The sequence below is a fragment of the Nansenia antarctica genome (assembly GCF_963989245.1).
Source record: "Nansenia antarctica genome assembly, chromosome: 2".
Taxonomy (NCBI): Eukaryota; Metazoa; Chordata; class Actinopteri; order Argentiniformes; family Microstomatidae; genus Nansenia; species Nansenia antarctica.
Window position 1 is genome coordinate 45131962 of NC_137675.1, and position 26791 is coordinate 45158752.

At 44.2% G+C, this 26791-nt stretch overlaps 2 protein-coding genes across 2 annotated transcripts; both read left to right on the top strand.

Moving 5' to 3' along the window:
- The first annotated feature begins 1714 nt into the window (after positions 1-1714).
- On the top strand, positions 1715-10418 carry alkbh7 (alkB homolog 7). Its single transcript, XM_080524001.1, has 4 exons — positions 1715-2104; positions 4173-4346; positions 8792-8916; positions 9717-10418. The coding sequence occupies exons 1-4, from the start codon at positions 1832-1834 to the stop codon at positions 9835-9837; spliced, it is 693 nt and encodes a 230-aa protein (XP_080380127.1). The 5' UTR covers positions 1715-1831; the 3' UTR covers positions 9838-10418.
- Positions 10419-13103: 2685 nt separating this feature from the next.
- On the top strand, positions 13104-24610 carry LOC308151038 (GDP-L-fucose synthase-like; the record flags this gene model as incomplete). The annotated part of the gene is made up of 10 exons (XM_080523848.1): positions 13104-13258; positions 16579-16693; positions 17189-17317; positions 18249-18322; positions 19780-19913; positions 20256-20320; positions 20442-20508; positions 23326-23405; positions 23787-23886; positions 24555-24610. The coding sequence occupies 10 exons, from the start codon at positions 13104-13106 to the stop codon at positions 24608-24610; spliced, it is 975 nt and encodes a 324-aa protein (XP_080379974.1).
- Between the last annotated feature and the right edge of the window lie 2181 nt (positions 24611-26791).

A 26791-nucleotide genomic window follows, 5' to 3' on the forward strand; every position in this document is an offset into this window, starting at 1 on the left:
ATAATTAAATTTGCGGATGACACCACCTTGGTGGGGCTCATAACCGGAGGGGATGAGTCAGCCTACAGGGACGAGGTGCAGCGGCTGACAGAGTGGTGTGTCACAAACAACCTGACTCTCAACATCAAGAAGACCAAGGAAGTGGTCATGGACTTCAGAAAGGTAAAGGCAGACCCTGCTCCACTCTACATCAACGGAGACGTTGTGGAGAGAGTCCCCTCCTTTAAGTTCCTGGGAACCCACATCTCAGAGGACCTCACCTGGTCAGCCAACACCACAGTGGTGGTAAAGAAGGCCCAGCGACTCCATTTCCTGAGAGTTCTCAAAAGAAACAGGGTGGAGGAGAAGCTGCTGGTAACCTTCTACCACTCCATCATTGTGCTGACATTCTCCATCACAGCATGGTACGCTGGCTGCAAAGTAGTGGACAAAAAGAGACTGCAGAGAGTGGTGAAGTCAGCGGAAAAAATAATCGGCTGTCCCCTGCCCTCCCTGGATGACGTGGCACGCTCTCGGTGCCTCTCCAGAGCAGGAAGGATTCTTAAAGACCACCTCCACCCTGGTCACCACCTGTTCAGCCTGATGCGCTCTGGAGTGAGGTACAGGAGCATAAAGGCTAGAACAAACAGGCTGTCCAACAGTTTCTACCCATGGACCATCAGAACACTGAACAATAGACATAAGACATGTTCATAAATGTTTATCTTCAGGGGAAAAAGTGCAATAGAAATGTGCAATAACTCTATTCTAAGTGCCTATTTATACATTTATATATTTTTACAGTATTATTATAGTATTAGAACGCCACTGACCTCATGTCTTTTAGCTTGCTTTTATAGTTGTTTTTATTTTCTTAAGATTGTTGTCTTTATTTGCACTTGACACCACGGACCTCATTGTCTCTTAGCTTGTTTTATAGCATTTTCGCTTTTTAATTGCCTAGTCTGTAATATTTGTGATATGTTATATGTGTATATGTTTGTGAATATGTGAATATGTTTTCTGTTTTTGCACCTTCAGAAGAACCACTACAATTTCATTGTATAGGCAACTGTACAACGACAATAAAGTATATTCTATTCTATTCTATTCTATATATTGTATATATTTGTATACGTATTTAAATCTTATGGTATTTATTATATTATTTTGTTATTTTGTTTATCTTTGTTCTATGCCCCTTGTATGGTTTATTCTTGTTTTATTATGCAGTTTATATTATTGCTATTTGTGTGTTTTATTGATTACTAATTGTTATCTATTATAATTTTTCATGTTGTTTTTATATTATGTTTTATATATGTGTGGATATGTTAAAGCACTTTGAGCTGGAAGGTTTGCAGGAAAAGTGCTATGCAAATAAAGGTTATTATTAAGTATTAGTATTATTATTATTATTATTATTATTATTAACAAAAACATTCATTGTTTATGTCGTTACCTAGCAACGCATACTACTACCGCCACACTGCACAACATGTAGCTTAGTTGGCTAGCTACCTATCTAACCAGCTACCTATCTAACCAGCTACCTATCTAACCAGCTACATGAGCTGTACACATTATGTAAACATTGTCCGGTGCTTTTCAACCCTTTTAATTAACCGGTCGTTGTTGTTTACAATAACGTTCGGGAGCCAGCCCGTCGTTGTTAGGGAGCCAGCCCACGAACTACAATTCCCACAATGCCATGCGTTTTCAAAATGGCTACTCGTCAGAATCCGACTTCTCGCACCAGAAAAATCAACAAAACATACCTAAACTAGAAACACATTTGTACTTATTTATGCTATTTGCCTAAACAGACTAAATAACGAAGTCATTGGGAAGTATGATATTACTGCAAGTTGTAAGACGACTCCCTAAACGACCTCTGCGTAGTCGCTCGTCTTGTCCGAGTCCCGCAGCGAGTTGTTGTGGACCTGCGGAGAGTCTGAAACATGCCCGGCTCGTTGTCGGCTCGACCCCAGACGTCGTTCAAAGGCTACACGAACAAGTGGAGGTTAGGACGGACTTCATAAGCTTGGAAGAGGAGAGTGCTCTCATCAAAGAACTTGAGCCAGTGTTGAGGAGAAAACGATACGAATTCGACCACTGGGATGATGTAAGTGCTCCAACCTGACCTTTAAAATGGAATTGATTTGCCTTCAAGCAGTTGACCCGAGATGTCAGTAGGGTTGCCACCTTGGATTTGTGAAAAACAATTTTGGTGGGGGAGGGGGGCTATTACCAGTTACAGACCCATGAACACCAAATGCAAACACAGGAGTCAGGCACAAAGTAAAGGTAAATAGTGTTTTAATGAACACTGTTGCCAATCTACGGAGCCCCCCTGTGGTCACATGGTAGAACCATTTTTTTTGTAATTTGGTTTTGTAATTCGTTCCCTCGGTTTAGTAATCGTTCCCTCGGTTTAGTAATTAGTTAGGGTTAGGGTTTTGGGTTAGGGTTAGGCCCTACGAGCCAGAACGATCGCAAGGATTCTAACCGCGGACCGTGACCCACCGTTCTGGCGCAACCTGGTGGGATGGACTTGACGTACTTCAACGTGCGATGCAGATGCAAAGCTCTACTCGTGTTGCTAGCGAAGTTTCCCACAGAAGTGGGGAAAAAAACGTCAGATCAGATATATAAACGGGTTATTTTGATAAACTGGACACATTTTGTGAATATATATGGTTACTTTCTCGCCTGAAAACATATAAAAACTTCATAAAATGACATATTAACACTTGTAGAGCCAAATTACAGATTTTAGCCAATGGCGGCCAAAATTGAGGATTTAAAATCTGAGGCGAGAGCTCTGGGCAAGAAACTACTTCCGGTTTACTTCCGGTTGTTTTGACGGATCCAACGCAACGCAAAAAGCTGAAATGTTTTGACTGATTGCCGCACCCTGACGGTCAAGAAACGCAATGCAGAGCAAGGCAACTGATCAACGCAACGGCCCCATTGAGATGAATGACTTCCGGTGCAACGCAATGGCCCTGTGTGCACGCAGCTTTACCTAAAGCCCAATGCACACGGCCCCGATTTTGTCGCACCGCCGAACATTCGATTCTCAATTCTTTGAATTATTGGTGTGAACTGTGAATGGAGAATCGAATGTTGTCGTGCGATAAAATCGCATCGCACGCCTTGTGCATTGTCTCATTCAAAACAATGGAATCGAATTCGGCGGTGCGACAAAATCGGGGCCGTGTGCATTGGGCTTAACCCTAATCCTAATCCTTGCGATCGTTCTGGCTCGTAGGGGCTAACCCTAACCCTAACCATAACCATAACCCTAACGAATTACTAAACCGAGGGAACGGATTACTAAACCGAGGGAACGAATTACAAAACCGAGGGAACGGATTCACACATCAACAAAAAAGAAATTCTAACATGTGACCCCAGGGGGGCTCCGTACCAATCAAATAAAAGTAGACATGGCCAATCGTATCTGTTTAAACCTTTATAGACACAGGATTGGATGTAGGCTATAAACAGGAAGAAAACAGAATAGCAATAGAAGGAAACCTTTATCTCTATGAAGGAAACCAAATGAAGTTTTACACACAAAAAAACAGGACAAATTGTGTCCCGGGAAAGATAATACATTTTCCGGGCCAGCTGCTGAAAAAAGAGAACAATCCCCGGAAAAACGGAACGGGTGTCAACCCTCCATGTCAACCCTCCATGTCTATGATACCTCTCTAGGGATGGGAAATAATAAAATGATATCGATGCCATTATCGATTATGCTTACCAAACAAAAGTATTGCTGCTGGAATGTAGTTCCTTAACCTCAACAGATGACAGGTCATATATATCTGCATGTTAAAATGCATGTTCCCCGTAGTTTACACTTTGTTGATGACCCTGCATGCAGAATCACTTAAAGCTTCTTCAACTGCTTTCCCAACGTCAATGTAGTGTAATAAACCAGCCCGGAAAGAGAACGGGACACTTACCTAGAGAACACACCCAGGAGTAGAGAAAAGCCAATGAACTGTATTAGGCCTAAATGCAATAGTTCCTAAAATTCCTAGGGGGGGAATTGGGCAGGGGAGTAATGAGAGTACCTCAACCACTATCAACAACACCTAATGTAGCCAGAATCCTTTTAACCTTTTTGAAATGAATGGAATCGTCATTGTGACCCAGCTCTGACTTGTAATCCACACCAGGCCATTCATGGGTACCGGGAGATGGAGCGCCTCCGTTGGGGCAGTGTGTGCGAGGAGGCGCTGGCCCGCCTCAGGGCTGTGGCCTTCCACGAGGGAAGCTCCCTACTCGGGCCCGTACACGTCCTGGACCTGGACAAGGCTGGCTACATCAAGCCCCACGTCGACAGTGTCAAGGTAAGCTGCTTCCATTAGGCCAACCCCTCTACGGCACTTACCCTAACCCTAATTGAAACTATAGTGACAAGTTTCAAGTGTGTCGTTACATCACGTTACACAAGTGTAAGAGAGTCCAGTCCAATTCTTTGGCTTCGGGTTCCTGACATTGACATCTCTTGATTGAAAACTGGGGAGGACAAGGCTCCACCCAAGTAAGCTTTGTGACTTGCTAAATATCAGACACAAAATGGTAGTGTTCTTGATCTGACAGACAGTGTGTTTTGAGGAATGCAGTTTCCGATACCGAGTTCAGACCTTGAACAGTGGATTTCTCCAGATCAGTGTTACTGGCTCATTCAACATTTTTTGTAAAGTTCTCTTTCATTGGTGTGAAGAGGTCCATCTTCACCCACAATACTGTGATATACAGTACATGTGTCTCGACATGAGGTTCATACTAGACATGTTTCCGTTCATCATTTGCATTTACATCAATTCTTAAATTGAGTGGCATGAACCGACAATGATCTGTCAGTGAGGTCAGGAGCATGGTATCATTATGTTTTTACTGTGTATGTAGTCATTACCTTCACCACGGAGACAGGGTAACCAGGGGCCCTATGAGCTAAGGCTGGTTATGACAGGAGAGATGGATATGTTGCCTGGGGTAACCGGGCTGGAGCCAGACTGGTCCTGCGTGTGTATGTCAGCCACCTCTTCAACCGTCCGTACCTCTCCAGCTGGAGAAGCCCTGGAGAACAACCAAGCCAAATGTCATGCTTGTATCATAATTTGCAAGATTTTTCTGTTATCCGCTCCACTATTGAGTATTGTAATAATAATGATGCACCGGTGTACACAGCAGTGGCCATTCGTTTAGTTAAGAATAAAAAAAAAGATAAAGTGTAAAAGAAAACAACAACAAAATTACTGGCTGCCGATAAAAGAAAAATAAGAAAAAAGAAAAAAGGCTACAATGTCTGTTCTAGTTTGAACCTCCGCTGGTCCCATGGCTAGAGGAGACAGGTTGCACCTTTAACACACAGACGGACACATTTCACACTGTCATTTATCCAATCCTAGATACCATCACTTGGTGTGGGTTGGGCTTAGCAGGGTTCGACAGTAACGCTTGCCCGCTTGCCTGGAGCAAGTAAAAAAAATCGCCGGGTTTGTTTCAGATTCAGATTCAGATTCAGATTCAGATAACGTTTATTGCCATTATGCTTGACACATATAGGAATTTGCTTTGGCATTAAAGAAGGTGCATTTATGCTTTTTTCACATATATATGAACAAAACAAGTACAATACAAATGCAAAAACAGGCAAACACAGGACAGACAGTGCATGGATAGTGCTGTAAATAAAGTGCAGTGCAGAGTTATACAAGGTCTAGTGCATGTTCAGTCCTGGGCAGACTTGGAGGCGGGGGGGAGGGGGAAGCCAGAGTCATTTAGCAGCCTGGCGGCTGAGGGGAAGAAACTGAGCCTGTGGCGGGCCTTCAGTGCCTTAGGCAGCCGCAACCTTCTTCCAGAGGGAAGCAGGGTAAGGAGGCCGTGGCCGGGGTGGAAGGGGTCGGCCATGATCTTTCTTGCCCTCCTCAGAGCCCTGGTGTCATGCAAGGAGTTGAGGGAGGGCAAGGGACAGCTGATCACCCTCTCTGCTGAACGTAACACCCGCTGCAACTTGGCCTTGTCCTTGGTCGTTGCAGCAGGGAACCAGGTGATGATGGAGTGGGTGAGGATGGACTCTATGATGGCCGTGTAAAACTGGACCATCATGGACCTCGGCAGCCTGAATTTCCTCAGCTGCCGGAGGAAGAACATCCTCTTCTGGGCCTTCTTCGTGAGGGCCTCGGTGTTCCGCTCCCACTTAAGGTCCCGGGAGATGGTCATGCCTAGAAAGCGGCATGACTCCACGGAGGCCACCGGGGTACCTCCCAGCGTGATGGGAGGGGCCAGGGCTGCTTTCCTACGGTAGTCCACCACCATCTCCACTGTTTTTAGAGCGTTTAGCTCCAGATTGTTAACACTGCACCAGCTCTGCAGCCCCTCGATCTCACCCCTGTAGGCAGATTCGTCCCCCTTGGAGATGAGGCCCACCAGGGTGGTGTCGTCTGCAAACTTCAGGAGCTTGACCGAGGGGTGGCGGGAGACACAGCTGTTGGTGTATAGGGAGAACAGTGCTGGAGACAGGACGCAGCCCTGCGGGGAGCCCGTGCTGGTGGACCTGGAGCTGGAAATGCTCTTCCCCAGCTTCACCCGCTGAGACCTGTCAGTCAGGAAGTCCGTGATCCACCTGCAGGTGGAGTCCGGCACCTGCAGCAGGGATAGCTGGTGCTCCAGGATGTGTGGGAGGATCGTGTTGAAGGCCGAGCTGAAGTCCACGAACAGGATCCTGGCGTAGTTGCCTGCAGTGTCTAGGTGTTCTAGTGCGTAGTGCAGAGCCATGTTCACGGCGTCCTCCGTGGATCTATTGGCTCTGTACGCGAACTGCAGGGGGTCCAGCACAGGATCCGTGATGAGCTTCAGGTAGGCCAGGACAAGGCGCTCCAGGACCTTCATGACGACAGAGGTCAGAGCGACGGGTCTGTAGTCGTTGAGGCCTGTGACCTTGGCCTTCTTGGGGACGGGATGATGATTGACGCCTTGAAGCACGCTGGGACGTGACACAGCTCCAGCGAGGCGTTGAAGATGTGGGTAAACACCGGGGCCAGCTGGTCGGCGCAGTGCTTCAGGACAGAGGGAGAGACGGAATCCGGACCAGCTGCCTTCCGGGGAAGCAGGAGGGACATTGGCCCCCCTGGGGGACGGGGGTGGTGGTTGTAGCCGGGGGGGGGTGGAGGGAGAGGGCGGGGGTGGGCGGGAACCTCTCTTTCTCAAACCTACAGTAGAATTCGTTCAGCTCGTTAGCGAGAGGGAGGTTGTCGGACATCAGCGGGGACTTGGGTTTGTAGTTGGTGATGGTCTTTAGGCCTTTCCAGACGGAGGCGGAATCCCCCTCAGAGAGCTGTTGCTGCAGCTTCTCCGAAAAGCGATGCTTCGCCTCCTTCACCGCTTTGGCGAACCTGTACTTGGCCTGCTTGACCCGGTCCACGTCCCCACTGCGCCTAGCCACCTCCTTCTCTGACCTCAGACGCCTTAGTTGGGATGAAAACCAGGGCTTGTCGTTGTTGAAAGACTTCCTGGAGCGGAGGGGGACACACACCTCGCCAAAGCTGATAAATGATGTAACAGTGTCTGTGTATACATCCAGATTGTTACCAGCCTCTGGCCCCGCCCACTCCACCAAGTCCTGGTCACAGCCTGCACTCTCCAACCAGGCGCAGAGTCGCTCACATGCCTCACTGGACCACACCCTGAAGCGCCGTACAACAGGCTTAGAGAGTTTTAACCTCTGCCTGTAGCGAGGGATCAGGTGTATGAGGATGTGGTCACTGTGGCCCAGTGCGGCACGGGGGACAGAATGGTAGGCTTGTCGAGCTGTACAGTAGCAATTGTTTGCCGACGACACTGCTGGATCCTGGATCTGTTTACCTGTGGGCAGGAAGAACAACAGACGGCACAGGCGCCAGACCAGACGAGATGATCATGGGGGGGCAGATATTATTAAAGCGTACGCGCCTGTCGACCACCCGTTGCATTGCGTACGCTTTAATAATATCTTCACTCCATGATCATCTCGTCTGGTCTGGCGCCTGCGCCGTCTGTTGTTCTTCACAAAAAATATATCCAGGATATATTTATCCATATTTATCCAAATATATCCAGGATCCAGCAGCGTCGTCGGGCTTGCTCAAACAAACCCGGTGATTTTTTTACTTGCTCCAGGTAAGAGGGCAAGCGTTACTGTCGCACCCTGGGCTTAGGAACCACGCACCAGTGAGTCCTCACATATTTACCAGCTCCATCTCTCCCCACCCGTAACCCGCATGTTGACAACCTCTCCCATGTTCTCTCTCTCTACATCTTTACAGTTTTTCCCAATTGCTAAAACACAAAAGCCAATTCTCTAAACCAAATGACCAGTGTTCAGTGTGTGAGAATGTTCTTTTTTTTTTGCCAAAGCACATTTTTAGAAACCTTACAGTATCTGTTCTCAGAATATATCACTGTAGAGTATTATAAAGAACATTCTCACACACTGAACATTGTGTTTTCAGTTGTTTTGTTGTAGTCTGTAATGATGCGTATAGTGTTTAAATGTTTGCAGGCTTTGAGCAGCTGTTTTGGTGTGAAAGTTTGAGTTTTGAAGAGAGAAGGTGTGGTTTTGTTTATGTAGCTTTAGAAAAGTGTGTTGTGTTTAGAGTTTTGGGAAAATGGAGGAAAGTTTTGTGAAATGTGTTTTAGCAATTGAGAAAAACTGTAATCATGCCCCACCCCGCCCCCCTCCTGCTCTATATTTCTCTCTTTCTCAATCTCCCTCTATCTGTTCCCCCTCCTTCTGTCCTCCCTCTCTCAGTTCTGCGGCAGCACCATCGCCGGCCTCAGCCTGTTGTCAGACAGCGTCATGCGCTTGGTGAAGGAGGACGATGCTGCTGAATGGCTGGATGTGCTTCTCCCCCGACGCTCTCTCTACGTCCTCAGGTAAGCATGCCTCTCTCTGTCCTCAGGTAAGCATGCCTCTCTCTACGTCCTCAGGTAAGCATGCCTCTCTCTACGTCCTCAGGTAAGCATGCCTCTCTCTACGTCCTCAGGTAAGCATGCCTCTCTGTACGTCCTCAGGTAAGCATGCCTCTCTCTACGTCCTCAGGTAAGAATGCCTCTCTCTACGTCCTCAGGTAAGCATGCCGTCATTCTAGAGGCCCTGAGTGCCTCTGGGCGCGTTTGTAAAATACACTCTGAATCTGCTCTGGTTTCAGAGCGCTCTGGTCTCAAAGTCATCGGGCGCTCTGAAATCAGTTAATTTACGACCGGTCAGATTGGAATGTTCAGACACTCGGGACAAACCGTCTTTTCAGTCGGACCACCCAGTGTGTGCTCTGAAGGCTCCCAGAGCACAGTGCTCTGAACTTTTCAAACGGGGACGCTCTGAGTCTCCGAACAACCAGAGAGCGCTCCTGCGCTCAGAGTGTATTTACGAACTCTGTCTGAGCTGTTCTGTCATGCAGGTGATGTTCTATGCGCTGGGCACTGCCTCCAACAGAGGCTTTTTGATTTTTAGCTAAACGCCATGGTTCTGCAATGAGCATTTTTACAAGTGGTTTGTTTGACTAGTTTCGGTCTTCCATGTGGAATTAGAGAGCACCTTATTAGAGACCACCTCTGAAGCATCCAGGGGGGAAGTAGTGAAACCAACCAATGGGGGGGCGGATAATATCTCTGTTGTTACACACATCATGAGTGTTGAGGCTGTCTGACGGATTTCTTTTGGCCGTCTTTACCAGGGACCAGGCCAGATACGGCTTCACTCATGAGATCCTTAAAGACGCCGACTCCGTTTTCTGTGGACAGAGAGTGCCTCGCCATCGCCGGGTCTCTGTCATCTGCCGAAACCTTCCTGTCTGAGTGGAAGAGACCAACATCAACCCTTCCTGTCTGAGTGGAAGAGACCAACATCAACCCTTCCTGTCTGAGTAGAAGAGACCAACATCATTCCTTCCTGTCTGAGTAGAAGAGACCAACATCAACCCTTCCTGTCTGAGTGGAAGAGACCAACATCAACACTTCCTGTCTGAGTCGGAGGGACTAAAACTGTTATGTGAAAATTTCTCTGGAGCAGCAAAGTCTGTCTGTAGAGATGACTACTATTGATGACTCGTGCAATATGTTTTTCAGATCCAATTCAATGACTGTAATTGCTCTGGATAACTGCATGCATTGGTGCAAGGTCATGACAGTTTCACACTGAAGCATTTGTCATATGTTGTTGTATTGCTGTGTGTTGCATTACTCTGCTGTATGGTCTCATTAACATGACATGGCTTATTGCAACTACTCAATTTGAAGTTGCTAATTGTCAATGTTGTTTTTTAAGCCATAGTCATATATTGTCATCAGCTTCCTGCATTTATCAAGTTATTTAAACAAAATGATACTTCTCATTAGTCATTAATATGACTCGTAAATACCTTTTTGAAAGTGTTGTAACCAAATAAATAACCAAATAAATGAGCAATTGTTGTTGAATGAGCAATTATTACTGTTGTTAATGTTTCTGTTGTTTTGTAAACAAATATATGTATATAACATATGTATAGAAACATAGCAAGAGAAAGGGAAGCTACTCTACCCCTGTTGTTCACCACAAGTTGTAAGTATGTACAGTATATATACTGTATATAATGCTTTTCACTCACTACCCACTGGAGACCGGCGGGGGAGAGGAGCTAGCGCGACCGGTTTGTAAATGGACGGTAGCGAGTTGGATGCCCGTTTAGGGTGAGCTACTCTACCCCGCTGTTCACTACATTGGTGTGAAAAGTGGGGCAACAACAACTTGTGGTGAACAGGGGTAGAGTAGCTTCCCTTTACAAACTGCGGTGAGGTTTAAGAGAGGTCTAATTTTGCACTTTGTGACCCTTGGTCTGGGAAAGGTGCTATACAAATACATTTTACTTACTTACTTACTTACTAATTTGAATTGCTCTGACATTATCCGCTACCATCATAAGACAATCTCACTTTCCTTCAACTACCAAGGAAATCTATCGAAACATATTTAAACCATTTCCACTACCAAAATAATACTTTACAGGCCCACAAAGTTTATTCTGGAACCTTTTAACGTATTATTAGTGAGCTTTCCAAGTCCAACTATTGTTATTGCTCATCCTTATTCTTATTATTACAATTCTTCTGAATTGCTATTCCTCCTACAGCTTTCAAGCTATTCACACCAATCAAACTTTAAAAAAATGTATACAAATATATTATTTATTATAATATATTTATAATGATAACACAACGATGCACTCTTGTCGACCAGTTCTACCCCACTGAAACTGCTCTCAATCAACTCAACTCATTTACATTTACATTTTTGGCATTTAGCAGACGCCTTATTCCAAAGCGATTTACAATCAATACATTTGACTAAGCAAGTGAATCAATCCACCAGTCGTAGTAGGAAGAGTAATCCAGCTCAGGCCAGAGGCCATTGGCAGTCTCTGTGATATCTGTGATAGAAGGAAAAACCTTCTTCTATCACCTTCTAAACCTAGACTTTTTTATTATTATTTAGACACTGGAGAAACAGTACAAGGGGGGCAATAGAAGTTTTAGGGGACACAGTAAAGGGGAAAAGCGGGTGTCTTCAGGAGAAACAGTGCAGGAGACTCTTTGCCAAACAGGCAGAACAGTGTCAACATTGCCAAGCGCTCTCTTCTCTTCACTTCACTTCACCTCACTTCACTTCCTGGGCTGGTCGGGGAAGCATCTAGTCTACCTGTGCCATGTTCATTTCAGGTAGAATATTCAAAAGAATAGCATAACGATTAGATTATTGTCAAAGATTTATTGTGGAATCATTTTAAAATAACTAAACCGAAATGATTTGACTTTAAAGACGACATAGTTGTTACGGATGAATATAGGTGTATCATAAAACATTTTACAATCTGTCAGGTTTCCTGACATTACATTTAGAGGCTCAAAGGTCCGTTTTTGTTAGGCGCTTGGATTTTCATTGGTGAACTACGCCTTATTCCCAGTAGCTGACCACGGCATTTGAGACTTCTATAAGGTACGATATACAACTAGTTTTTTGTTTATGTTGTTTTGTTAATATAGCATACACAAGAAATCATACATTTCATTTATTGGACTGAAATGAGGCTAGTGATGTACCGGTGGAGCAGGCCACCTGGACGGTACCGCCACCCCGCACATAGCGGTATCTCATGTTCTCACACTAAAACCACGGACCCAAAACCACTATAGGATACTTCTTTTGTTAAGTAATAAACAACTAGACTTCAAAAAGGGGTCCAAAAGCAAGTAAAGAAAAACAAAGACGATGAATAAAAAACAAAGTGAATATTAGTTTACTTTCAGTGTTTATCTATTTAAAGGCCTTTTTTATGTTGTTAAATGTTTGGGTTTTTTAGGCTGTTATTTCATATCGCATAATATAGGCATAACGAATGTCCCGTTCTACCCTATCTGAATGTTAGATTATAGACAACCATATAGGAGCAACGTTTTGCTAGGCCATAATCACAGTGCTGGGGAAGCTACTCTGAAAATGTTTTTAACTAAATTACCAATTACCAAACTAAAGCTACAAAAGTAGTTCACTACATCATCCAACACATGACAATCAGTCACGGAAAGATGGCCCATCCAGAAAGAGTGCTATGAAATGACTGAGAACTAGAGAGAGAGAGAGGACTAGAGAGTGAGAGAGAGAGAAACTGGTGATGTGGAGCAAAGTTGGGAGACCAGAGACAGGGAGGGAAGAAATAGGGAAAAAATAAGGAAGTTAATTTTAAGTTCAAAGACTGGAATAGTGGTTACATTTCCCCCAAAACAATTCTGCACTACCTGTGAGCACATGGATCAGTGACATTCTTCAATAACATTGTACATTGCATGCAGGATGCAATGGTTAAACTAATAATGGAACTACTCCCCAACACTGCAATGTTGTGTTGTTTAGAAGTATTAATTGTAAAACCACAATTAATTTGGCTACAGTTCTGAGCTGCTTTTACCACTTCTCTCTGTCTCTCTGTGTCTCACTCACTCACTTACACACACACACACACACACACTCACACACTCACACACACACACACACACACACACACACACACACACACACACACACACAGATGAGTTCGCAGCCGCAGACTGGGCCGATGCGCGTCCTTGTGACCGGTGGATCTGGATTGGTGGGCAGGGCTATCGAGCATGTGGTGAAGGAGGAGGGAGGGCGTCTGGAGGGGGAGGAGTGGACCTTCCTGTCTTCTAAAGATGCCAACCTGGTGTACGTGACGTCACAGCAACCTGATATTATGTCTTTATGATAACAACATTTAGTTAGGATCTCTGTGGATTAAGTCAGTCTGGCCCACTTGTTTCTGGACAGAGAAGTGCTGGGTCCACTCGGCCCTCCATGTTCCATCTGGGTGTTGGAAGGCTGTCAATGTTTCTGCAAATGGGGATTTCTAGGACAGGAGAGCAGCATTACTGGGGGCGGCTGTGGCGCAGGAGGTAGTGCCGCTGTCTAATGATCGTAAGGTCATCAGATAGGTGGTTCGAACCCCAGCTGGCCACATGTCGAGGTGTCCTTGGGCAAGACACTGAACCTCTAATTGCTGAGCGGACCGGCGCCTTGCATGGTAGCCTGCCGCCATTGGTGTGTTAATGGGTGAATAAAAGGCCATTGTAAAGCGCCTTTGGAATAAGGCGCTATATAAGTCAGTCCATTTACCATTTATTACTTTATTTGACAACAAAACATTATTTGAAGCTATACATACAGTAAGTATTCACCCAACTTGGACTTTTTCACATTTTGTTGTGTTACAACCTAAAAAAAAGATTTAATTGCACAAAATACCCCATAATGTTGAAGTGTATATTATCTTTTAGAAATGAAGTGTTAAGTCTTAAGTCAATAAGTATTCACCCTCTTTGCTATGGCACTCCTAAAATTTGCTCAAATGCAAAAAGGTATTCGACAAGTTACTCAATACATTTTTACCATGAAGCAGACACTTTTATCCACTTTTATCCCTGGAGTAACTGAGGGCTAAGTGCCTTTCTCAAGGGCACACTAGTGGTGGTGTTCCCAGGTGGGGGTTGAACTCCACCACTACTACCCACTACCCCAAAACATCCTTAATGTTGAATTAAGACTTAAGAATTGACTCCATTTGATCACTTATTTTTTCTTGTGACAAAAGTACATTATTCTGCTGCTTGTATGATAGCTTGCCATATACAGTACGTAACCACACCAGAGAACTTCTGCAGTCACATCCTTTAATTTAAAAGAAACAATTTCAATGTTTCAAGCCTCTGCTGATCATGTCTTATGGCGCTTTTCCACTACAGGGCCAGCCCGGGTCAGCCCGGGCTGGCCCGGTTTATTATCCTTTTTCCATTGCCAACCGAGCTGGCCCGAAGCTTGCCGAACCGGGCCGTTTTAGCTACCCTTCACGAGCAGGAACTACAGGGCCGAAATGTACTTTTTTGCCAGGCTGCGTGTGACGTGTGACGCTGCACACCGTTGATTGGTCAATGGAAATCGTCATCCCATGTTCATAGATTTCATCGCTAACCGCCATTTTTAAATACCACAACAGATTTCGCTCTAGGAAAATGTCACTTACTGTTTCTGTAATCATTTATTAATAAAGATTTGAAAAAATATGATAACCATCGTATTATCTTAGTTTAATGTAATTTCAATGCATCATAGAACTTTTATTTACAACAAGCATAACCAAAAAATTGCTATTATGGCGATGTGCTGTGCCTATGCTGTTCCTCAGTCCAGCGCTTCATCATCCCCCTTCTAAAACTGCCATCTCCCCTTTCCATCCCTTATATCATTTTATCAATGAACATTGTATTACTGTTATTTCAACATTTAAGCCTCTTTCACACATAGTTCCCTGTAACTTCAATGGAATCCCAAGCTGTGCCGTCCAACCATTTTCGCCGTTCACTCATGAGTCAAATGCCGGTAGATTCGCGTCTTGCTCCCTTTAACATGTCGGCGTTTCCCTGGTTGCGAGATCTAAACTACTAGAACTGAAAGCGGCAGGTAACAGGCACGTAACATCCATATGCTGTATATATAAATAAATATATTTGACTACCAGCAAGACACCGGAGCACTCGTATCTATAACAAACGCGGAGATTGTATGAGCCCCGCGTCAGTCAGCCTTTCCGTAGAAATACATCGCTCCGTTATACAGTATATCTAACGTTACATGTTTTAAGGCTGATCTGTGCATGATAGTGCTGCATTATGTTGATCTATTTATATTGATCTATTCTTGCCAATTCCTTATTACCAGTGGAAAGGGGGAAGGCTACAACACTTTGAATGGAATAGATAGGACTTTCCGTTCAATGGAGGAAGCATGATACTCGCTCAGAGTTCATCTCGCTTTTCCCCCCGTTGATGTATTAAACAATCTAAGCAATCTAATCAGAGCAGTTGTTATTATGTAATATTATTGATGGATGTGCCCTTTTTGATGGAGAGCAGTGAGCGGATGACTGGATGTGAGCATGTATTTGACTAATGCCGATAGATTCGCGTCTTGCTCCGAAACCGGAGCTGTCGGCGCAGACAGGATTCTACAGCGTTCCTTCAAACTATCGTAATTCATTAACTATATGCCCAATCTAAAAAATTCAAACAGTTTCTGAAAGCAGAGAAGTTGCACTTTTTGAACAGTTTAACTTTTTTAGGCTTATTACGGTAGTTCACCAACAAAAAAAAGCACAGTGCTCAACGTGTCAGGAGAAATAAAAATAGAATCGGGGCTTTAACACATGTCGGCATTTCCCTGGTTGCGAGATCTAAACTAGTCTACTAGAACTGAAAGCGGCAAGTAACAGGCACTTAACGTTACATGTTGTAAGGCTGATCTGTGCACGATAGTGCTGCATTTTGACATAATTCTTATCGCATTTCCCCCCGCTGATCTGTATAGCGGGGGGAATCTTACTCACACGTAACTCCTCCTACAGTCCCGGGTCGTTCCTGTATAGTGGAAAACGTCTCGTACCCAGAACTTTTCAAAAGCGTGCTGAGGCGAGCCGTGCCGAGCCGGTCAATGGAAAAGCGCCATTAGTTCCAAAGGGGTGGAGACTTTATTCAAGCTCATTTGAATGTATGTAAATAGCATGATGCTGACTTCCTGAAAGGCCTTGTTCAGTCTCACTTGCACAATACCTCCAGTCCAGAAACAGACAGGGTCTTATCAAACATTTTCATGAATAGAAATTTAACTCGTGTTCTGAACTGACTTGATATGTACTGTAGGCTAAATAAAGATGTTGGTCCGTAAATCCTGATGATAATAATAATACACAGGCAATACACAGGCAAAGCCTATTGGACAAGAGCATGTATGGCCTGCTCTCTGGTAGCTGGTTATATAGTACTGTACTGTACTCAGACACGCTGAGTGTCCTTTCAATTCCACAGCCAGAAATTCGGAAGAGGTCTCATTTGTCATGTCTTTTGTCTGACTCACATTGTTTTGAAAGTAATCCTGTATACATGTGTGATGATGTTTGAAAGTAATCCTGTATACGTGTGTGATGATGTTGGTTGTAGAGATGCGGGACAGACGAGGGCAGTTTTCGAGAAACACCAGCCCACCCACGTCATCCACCTGGCAGCCAAAGTGGGCGGACTCTACATGCACATGAGGGAGAACCTGCACTTCCTGGTGAGCCTGAGAACATCCTGAAAGGCACCTGTATTTGATAGTAGTTACCAGCTAAGCACGTGTGTATGCACATATCAGGCAACAGCAACTAGTAGAGGACTACAACATGACGAAATGACGTGATAGTACACAGGCCTCAGCCAAGGAAAAACTGACTTTGTCCCATCAAAGTTTTCTCAGAGGATTATGCATCCTAAACTCTCTACTCAATGCATCCTAAACTCTCTACTCTATGCATCCTAAACTCTCTACTCTATGCATCCTAAACTCTCTACTCTATGCATCCTAAACTCTCTACTCTATGCATCCTAAACTCTCTAGTCTATGCATCCTAAACTCTCTACTCTATGCATCCTAAACTCTCTACTCTATGCATCCTAAACTCTCTACTCTTGCAATTCAACTTTTGGGCCGCACATTGTCCCAAATACCATTCATATTCTATGTATATATCTTCCATTTTTTATTTGATTGACAAGTCTTTTTGCCTTACAGAGGGACAACCTCCGCATTAACGACAATGTGCTGCAGACTGCTCATGAGACGGGTGTCACCAAGGTGGTGTCCTGCCTCTCCAGCTGTATCTTCCCAGACAAGACCACCTACCCCATCAATGAGAGCATGGTGAGTTAACAAGACCACCTACCCCATCCATGAGAGCATGGTGAGTTAACAAGACCACCTACCCCATCCATGAGAGCATGGTGAGTTAACAAGACCACCTACCCCATCCATGAGAGCATGGTGAGTTTAGCAACCTATAAGATCCCATAGTGAGTTCAGTAACCAACCCTGTTATAGGACAGTCAATGTCAGGCCCATACAGTATACTGTTATAGGACAGTCAGGCCCACAGTATACTGTTATAGGACAGTCAGGCCCATACAGTATACTGTTATAGGACAGTTAGGCCCATACAGTATACTGTTATAGGACAGTTAGGCCCATACAGTATACTGTTATAGGACAGTTAGGCCCATACAGTATACTGTTATAGGACAGTTAGGCCCATACAGTATACTGTTATAGGACAGTCAGGCCCATACAGTATACTGTTATAGGACAGTTAGGCCCATACAGTATACTGTTATAGGACAGTCAGGCCCATACAGTATACTGTTATAGGACAGTTAGGCCCATACAGTATACTGTTATAGGACAGTCAGGCCCATACAGTATACTGTTATAGGACAGTTAGGCCCATACAGTATACTGTTATAGGACAGTCAACGTCAGGCCCAGACAGTCACTCAATAGAGTAACTACCAAGTGAGGAAGGCTCTAGCCAGTTCTACAGTAGGTATAGTATAATAATAATAAATCAGGTTGTTTAGTGGCCTGGGGTGGTCCAGTGGTTTAGCATCCCGGTCTAAAGTGCACACATATGCCCATGTCGGCATGGGTTCGAATCTGGCCCATGCCCTGCTGACAGGCTCCCTTCTTCTCCTTACTTTCCTGTCTATCTTCACAAAATCTGTCCAATAAAATGGAAAATATGAGTGGGACTGCCCCACACTTTAAAAAATAAATAAATAATATTTTCCCCTTCTCGTAGATTCACAATGGACCTCCTCATGATTCCAACTTTGGATACTCATACGCTAAAAGGATGATTGATATCCAGAACAGGTGAGATGCCTGAAGTGAACAAGGAAGGAACAAGCACATGACCATGTCATTCTCTGTCTGTGTACCACCTCGTCAAAGAAAAGCAATACCAGTGAAGCTGTTAAAGAAGCTACACATTTCGTTACTTCATACTGTATATATGTATTATTGTCTATTTACTTGACATGTCTGGATGTTATTTCAGTTGTCTGGATAGCCGATGTTGTGATGGAAGCTACCGGTACCAAAGACACAAACACTTTTGTTTTTGCTCCAATTTTTCACGAGTTGAAATCAAAGACCTAACACCTTTTCTATGTACACAAAAGGCTTATTTCTCTCAAATGTTGTTCACAAATTTGTTTTAAATCTGTGTTAGTGAGCACTTCTTTGCCGAGATAATCCATCCACCTGACAGGTGTGGCATATCCAGGTGCTGATTCGGATTAGGCTGGTCACAATAAAAGGCCGCTCTAAAAATGTGCAATTTAATTGCAATTTTCCGCGCGTGGCCATAGGGAAGTCAGATTTCATGTGTAGCTCCTTTAAACAACATCTCTTGCCAGGGGAGATTCTGTAGGAAAATAGTACAAAAAATGGTAGTGAGAGCAATCTTTAATGCCGCAGAACGGCAAAGAACATTGTTGGCAAGCCTGAGCACAATGAAATCATTCACACATGTATCGCTGTAACACGCAGTGTACACAAGGTGAAAGAGTGCATTTTATTTATTTATTTTATTTTACCTTTATTTTACCAGGCGAGACAATTAAGAACAAAATTCTTATTTACAATGCTGGCCTGCCTCATAAGGGGAAAGGGGAGGAGGGCTGAAAGATAAAACATGTTAAGAACAAAGCACTTAAACAATTTCTATTCAGACGTGATTGTTTCAAGGTCACGGAACCTTATATGGATATAAATGAAGGAGAATTGAGAAATGTGTGTGCTTATTTCTAGTTCATATTTGGCACAGACCCAATACTACTAAAAAATTATTGTGTCCCGATATGTTTTTGAGATTAGGGCAAGGGCATTCACGTGACTATAGGTGACCTCATACCCAACAGGATGTTCTCAGATTAAGCACAAGCTGGAGCAGTGCCCAAAAAATCAGTAGTTGAGCAACAACTAACTCCATATCTACTGTATGTGTGTGTGTGTTTGACTGACCCCAGAGGGTACAACTAACTCCATATATACTGTATGTATGTATGTATGTATGTGTGTGTGTGTGTGTGTGTGTGTGTGTGTGTGTGTGTGTTTGACTGACCCCAGAGGGTACAACTAACTCCATGTATACTGTGTGTGTGTGTGTGTGTGTGTGTGTTTGACTGACCCCAGAGGGTACAACTAACTCCATGTATACTGTGTGTGTGTGTGTGTGTGTGTGTGTGTGTGTGTGTGTGTTTGACTGACCCCAGAGGGTACAACTAACTCCATGTATACTGTGTGTGTGTGTTTGACCCTAACCCCAGAGGGTACTTTCAGCAGCATGGACGCCGCTACACTGCGGTCATCCCGACTAATGTATTTGGACCTTTTGACAACTTCAACATTGAGAACGGCCATGTGCTCTCTGCACTCATGAATAAGACATACATTGCTAAAAGTGAGTGCCTCACACACACACACACACACACACACACACACACACACACACACACACACTCAACCTTAATATATTTACACACACTCACACACACACTCACACACACCCCCACACAACCTTAATATATTTACACACACTCACACACACACTCACACACACACTCACACACACACTCACACACACACACACACACACACACACACACAACCTTAATATATTTACACACACTCACACACACGCTCACACACACACACACGCACACACACACACACACACACACACACACACACACACACACACACACACACACACACACTCTGACCTCCCCTCCCTCTCTAACAGAGTCAGGCAGGCCTCTGCAGGTGTGGGGGTCTGGCACCCCTCAGAGACAGTTCATCTACTCTCTGGTAGGTTTGGTTCATGTGTGTATTTGAGTGTATCCTAGGTGTCTGTGTGTGTGTGTGTAAATATCTTAAGGTTGTGTGTGTGTGTGTGTGTGTGTGTGTGTGTGTGTGTGTCCTCTCCCAGGACCTGGCTCGTCTGTTCCTGTGGGTGCTGCGGGAGTATCAGGAGATTGATCCCATCATCCTCTCTGGTACGTCCAACCCAACATTGGAATTTCAAAAGCAAATAGTACAGAGCAGTGCTAACAAACACTTTTTCATCATTTGTGACGAAGCTCATTTGTGACGGCAGCTGGTGAAAGCGGGAACAAGTCAGCAACCAACCAAATGTTCAGACTTTCATTCTGAAAAATGTAAATACATTTCAGCGTTGTTGAAAATCAATGACACACTCGCTAGTCAACTAACACAGCTTGTTTTGTGAGCCTGCTAAAATGGTAAAGTAGTGTTATAGTTAACTAGGTAGCAGTGGGGATTACTCGCCGATTTGATTGATTTGGAATATTTTAGATCAATTTAAATTACATTTTTATAGTAACGGGATGTTACGACTGAAGGCCTAAGATCTCTCAACGTCATAAACAAAGAGCTGCTACAAAGTAATAAACATAAGAATGCCACTTCAGAGAGGACAGAGTCGCTGGGTACCAATACGTGAGGTTCTTTATTTACACAAAAACACTAGTGGGCTACTACAAACACACACACCCATAATACAGTCCTGCCTAACATAACACTAACCTAAACACACACACCCATATTACAGTCCTGCCTAACATAACACTAACCTAAACACACACACACCCAATACAGTCCTGCCTAACATAACACTAACCTAAACACACACAGGGCGGAGGAAAACAAAGACTAAGGCTGTGTTCGGAATGGTATACTAGCATACTGCATACTAGCATACTCAATGAGTATATAGTGCATACTGCCTACTAAATTCATAATAAATATGTGAAAACCAGCCGAACATTTACACTGTATGCATACTGCCTCCCAGAATGCATTTCGCCGGGAGCGGCGAATTTAAACCTCCATTTTAAACCTCCATTAGCTAAAATATGTAATTTTGGCTTTACAAGTGTTAACATGTCATTTTATGAAGTTTTAATATGTTTTCAGGCGAGAAAGTAACCACATATATTCCCAAAATGTGTCCAGTTTACCAAAATAGCCCGTTTATATATCTGATCTGACGATTTGTTGCGTCTTCTGAACGCTAGCTGCGTTCGTAAATTCGCCCTGGAAATATGATCAGCACTCATGGAATGCCTCTTGTCCAATCAAATTACCTGGTCCCTTTATGACGTTGCACCCAGTGTGCGCTCCGGCGCTCTTAGATCGATTTTACGAACGCACCCTACGTTGCTTACCTTCACTCACTCGACTCGAGAAATATCGTAACATAATTACAACAAGTTGTAAAATGATTTGGGGGTCAATATCTTTAGCTAGCTCAAGTAACTAGCTTACTATATTGTTGTCTTAACAGTTGGTAAAATAACATGATTAAAATAAATATATATGAGCAATAACATATCGTGGGCAAGCACTTATGTACAACCAACTTGTCCGTCTGAAGCTCAGTGTTTCCTCTATATGCATTTATTCGTGGCGGGCCGCCACGAATGAATTTCCTCCGCAACTAATTGATTCAGACAGTCCACTTTGATTCAGGCTGCGCAGAAAGGCAGCGAGTTATTATGACCGGAGAACAGAAAAAAAGCAGATTGAAGCTAGATTTAGGCCGCTTCCAGACCAACATTTCGTTACGATTTAGGGCGTAGTTATTTATAATATGTTACAATGTTGCAATTAACCTCGTCGTTTGTGTTCGCACTGCAATCGAGACTGAATCGCTTTCAAAACAGTTTTGTGATTGGTCCGAATTTAGCGGGACATTTGGATTTCTCTTTTAGCCCGTCGCCGGTGCCTTTAATCCCGTATCCTAATCGAAAATGGAACATCATCAGCGACGACTGTGGGTTATTGCATTTACTGCTGTTCTCTGGTTCATGTTCTTATACCAGTGCTCAGTATAGAGTATTTTAAATGAACATTCGTAATGTATGTCTCTGATGTTCATGGTCAATTAAATCAGCCTATTTTGTGAAATAATGTTCCCGCTTGGGTTAACCGAGCATTCTCGCACCTAACGTGCAAGCACCTAGCTTCGAACTAGTCATAGCAATATGCGCGGGGCAAAAATAATCTATTGCCTCTAAAATCACCACGAACAGAACGGCGGAGGTACGGGTAAGCAGGGCTCATGTTGGTGTCCTCAAAGGTAAGAGTTGGTTTTCTTTAACTCAACTGATAGCATTACCTTGCTGTTGTTGTTTACCGAATGCTCCATCTGACTGTCACACTGTGATTTTACTTGTGTAAACAGTTAATGAGTAACGTTAGCCGGTTTTGTGCGTGTACTCTCATGTAGGCCTACTTCGTATTGATCTTTCTGTGTGTGTGTGTGTAATGCGCGTTCCGCATGTTCCGCTGCAGCTGTAGGATATATTGGTATTTGATCACCTTCTATATAAAATCACCTGCTCGGCTTTAATGACTTAACCGCTATTTAAGAAATTATAATTGTTGCCACCCTCTAGTTTTTGGTGAAACTACGTCTTTGCGAAAAAAAATCGAATAGGGGAATAGGACCCGAGCTAGTGTCCATCGTAACTGACTTAAATTTTCCCGGAAATAATTGCTCACATACTAAATTTCTCGCATACTCAAATCTCGCATACTGTACAGTGTGAACGCACTACATACTCAAAATCTACGTCATATCTAGTATGAGTAGTATGCTAGTATGCTATTCCGAACACAGCCAGAGAGAGAGGGAGAGTGAGTGAGAGAGAGAGACAGAGAGAGAGCGAGAGAGAGACAGAGACAGAGAGAGACACACAGAGAGAGAGAGACAGACAGAGAGAGAGAGACAGAGAGAGTGAGTGTGAGTATTACTGGGCCCAGCTCTTTGACACTTCTCTCTTTCCTAGTTGGGGAGGACAGTGAGGTCTCCATCAAGGAGGCCACGGAGCTGATCGCACAAGCCCTGGACTTCAAAGGCCAAACAGTTGTATCCTTTTAATCTAGTCAACCCCCCTGTGTCTGGTTAAACCTGCTGTCTGTCTGCTCAAACCTGCTGTCTGTCAGCTCAAACCTGCTGTCTGTCTGGTCAAACCTGCTGTCTGTCTGCTCAAACCTGCTGTCTGTCTGCTCAAACCTGCTGTCTGTCTGGTCAAACCTGCTGTCTGTCTGCTCAAACCTGCTGTCTGTCAGCTCAAACCTGCTGTCTGTCTGGTCAAACCTGCTGTCTGTCTACTCAAACCTGCTGTCTGGTCAAGACGTTTGGATCAAAGCCATGGAACAGTCTACTGAATGGCTCTGGTCTGGACCTTTGGCCCCCCCACCTCCCCTGTGCTTTTCTTGTTGTGACCCTTGACATCACTGACATCAGTTTGACACCAGCAGGACTGACGGTCAGATGAAGAAAACGGCCAGCAACGCTAAGCTGCGGGGCTACCTCCCAGACTTCACCTTCACGCCACTCCCAGAAGGTCAGAGGTCATACTTTGACATGCTCAAGTATTAAACCCCCCCCCCCTAAAACAACCCTGATTGTAGCCAGGTCTCTGAAGGCTTTCCTTGCTTCCGTGCCATGAAGGAAAGACTTGTAATATGGGGCCTGTCTCTGTCTCTGTCTCTGTCTCTGTCTCTGTCTCTGTCTCTCTCTCTGTCCCTGTCTCTGTCCCTGTCTCTGTCTCTGTCCCTGTCCCTGTCTCTCTCTGTCTCTGTCCCTGTATGTCTCTGTCTCTGTCCCTGTCCCTGTCTCTGTCTCTCTCTCTCTCTCTGTCCCTGTCTCTGTCTCTCTGTCTCTGTCCCTGTCTCTCTCTGTCTCTGTCCCTGTCTGTCTCTGTCTCTGTCCTTGTCCCTGTCTCTGTCTCTGTCTCTGTCTCTGTCCCTGTCTCTGTCCCTGTCTCTGTCTCTCTGTCCCTGTCTCTCTCTGTCTCTGTCCCTGTCTCTGTCTCTGTCTCTGTCTCTGTCCCTGTCTCTGTCCCTGTCTCTGTCTCTGTCTCTCTGTCTCTGTCTCTCTGTCTCTGTCTCTCTCTGTCTCTGTCTGTCTCTGTCTCTGTCTGTCTCTCTCTGTCCCTGTCTCTGTCTCTGTCTCTCTGTCTCTGTCTCTGTCCCTGTCCCTGTCTCTGTCTCTTTCCCCTCTTCCCTACAGCCATCAAGAAAACGTGCGATTGGTTCCTGTCCAACCAGGACATCGCCCGGACATGAAGACCGACGACTTGACTGATGGACAGTGAGTTCAGTTCAAGATCCGCCCAGCTGTACTAGAGGCACCCGGCCGTACGCTGGTCCTCAGCTCTCGAGACGCCATTTTGGATCCCCTCTCTTCTCTGTGCCGTTCTGACTCTTCCTTTGAGTTTTTGCTGCACTAGGTCTGATCACCGTATAATGTGCAACATTGCAGGGATGATGTGTTTCCACTGTTATAGCACAACACTTTTATAAAGTGTAGGTACAATGTATAGGGTGTCTTTGTGGTAGTAGATGTTATGATGAAATAAAGGTGTTTTTGTTGATTCCACTAGTTCTGAGAACGGTTACGAAAAGGCAAAATCAGGGATGTGTCCAAAAAAGGTCTGTCTACTGTTTACTAAAACAGGGTTGCCACGCTACCTGGAAAACAGGGAAAACATGGAAATTATTGAGCCCTGTTCCATACCTGGAAAAGGCATGGAAACTGAGCAAAATTTAAAATTAACATGGAAATCTTGTGTTGTCCTGGAAAATGTTATAGGCTTTCTAAAACATTTAATAATTTAAGTTTATTTATCTTTGTTTATTTCTATCGTGTAGCAACTCAGTGAGTGTAAATCCGGCTGACATCGCTGTAAAACCACTATAGTTATTATTTTTGCTTCCTATTTACTGTAAATGCTGTTCCAGCTGTATGGTGGCTGACTGTGTGCGACACATTTCGCAATCTGAACTCTATGATAGGTTGCTGACTAATCAGATTGAATAGCGGTATAATAGCCTAATGTTTTAAGTTTGCCTGTTCCACACAACCTTGCTTATTTGAGTATTTTGAACATATGGGGTGTCCCAATTTACGTATGACATTATAGGTAGCTTGAACACAATTATTGTTTTTTTTATAATAGAACTGAATAAATATATAATTTCATTGCTGATGGCTTTATAACCCCAAATGATACTTGAAAAGTATTTCTTTTTTTCTTTGGTTTCTAATTCTGTATTATCATAATTTTTTATTATATATGGTAATTACTCAAACAAGGAATAGCTACAAGGGAGAGGGAGGGGTATCTGACTATCTTTTCTTCACTGTCACTTTTTTTGGGGGGAGGGGGGAGGTTGGGTGGGCTCTGGATGGACCTTTTTGTCCATTTATTTTTGGGGGGGGTTGGGGAAGAGGGGTGCCGATTGGGATTAGGGGGCAAGGGGTGGGTGGGCTATGATCATGGGGCTTATGGGGGGGTTGGGGGGGAGGGACAGGATCCTATGGTTGGAGCTCTTCGGTTAGTATCTTTCACTTTTTTCTTTTACCAAGATAGCTATGACTAACATTACACTTCTGTCTTGGAATGGGCGGGGCCTAAATATCCCTCATAAACGCACAAGTACCTTAGACTTCCTACAGAGAAAAAAGATAGATGTGGCCTTCTTTCAGGAATCTCACCTATTGGAAAAAGATGTTAGTAGATTACAGAATAAATATTACCATGTAATTGCCTCCTCCTCAAATACCAAAAAAAAAAGGGGAGTAGTGATCGTTGCCAAGCGCAGTTTTCAGTTTAAAGATCTAGGATCTGGGAAAGACTCTGAGGGCAGAGTAAGCTATATAAAAATGATGGTAAATGATAAGAAACTGGCCTTTGTTTCAGTATATGCACCAAATTCCTTTGATATTGGCTTTTATGACTACTTAACTAAATTGATGTTTGATCTATCTGATTTTGGTTTAATAATAGGGGGTGACTTTAATGCTGTATGGCTACACACGATGGACAGAACTGGGGTTAACGAGGGGAGAGAGCAACACCTGGCGTCCTCTGCACTAAGGAAATGGGCTAGTGACTGTGCTGTGGTAGATGTCTGGCGTTCTTCTAACCCCTCCGTGAAAGAATTCACTTGTTTCTCCTCTCGACACAGATCATTCTCTCGCATAGATTATATTTTTATATCCAAACATATGTATGATAAGACATCAGATTTTAATTTACTTCCTATGTCTCTCTCTGACCACAGGGCGGTCTTTGGCAGAGTAGCGATCTCCTTGAAGCCTAAAAGGGCTCCTCGCTGGCGCTTTAACTCCACCCTTTTGCAGAATGAATCATTCCTAAAGGAAATGAAGGAACAACTTGATGAGTTTATTGTAATTAATAAGCCATCTGTGGATGATCCTGGTATTCTCTGGGATGCGGTGAA

Coding starts and splice junctions, on each gene's coding strand:
- alkbh7 (XM_080524001.1), top strand. CDS start 1,832: ATGATATTACTGCAAGTTGTAAGACGACTCCCTAAACGACCTCTGCGT. Junction 2,105..4,172: donor AATTCGACCACTGGGATGAT/GTAAGTGCTCCA, acceptor AATCCACACCAG/GCCATTCATGGGTACCGGGA. Junction 8,917..9,716: donor CGCTCTCTCTACGTCCTCAG/GTAAGCATGCCT, acceptor CGTCTTTACCAG/GGACCAGGCCAGATACGGCT.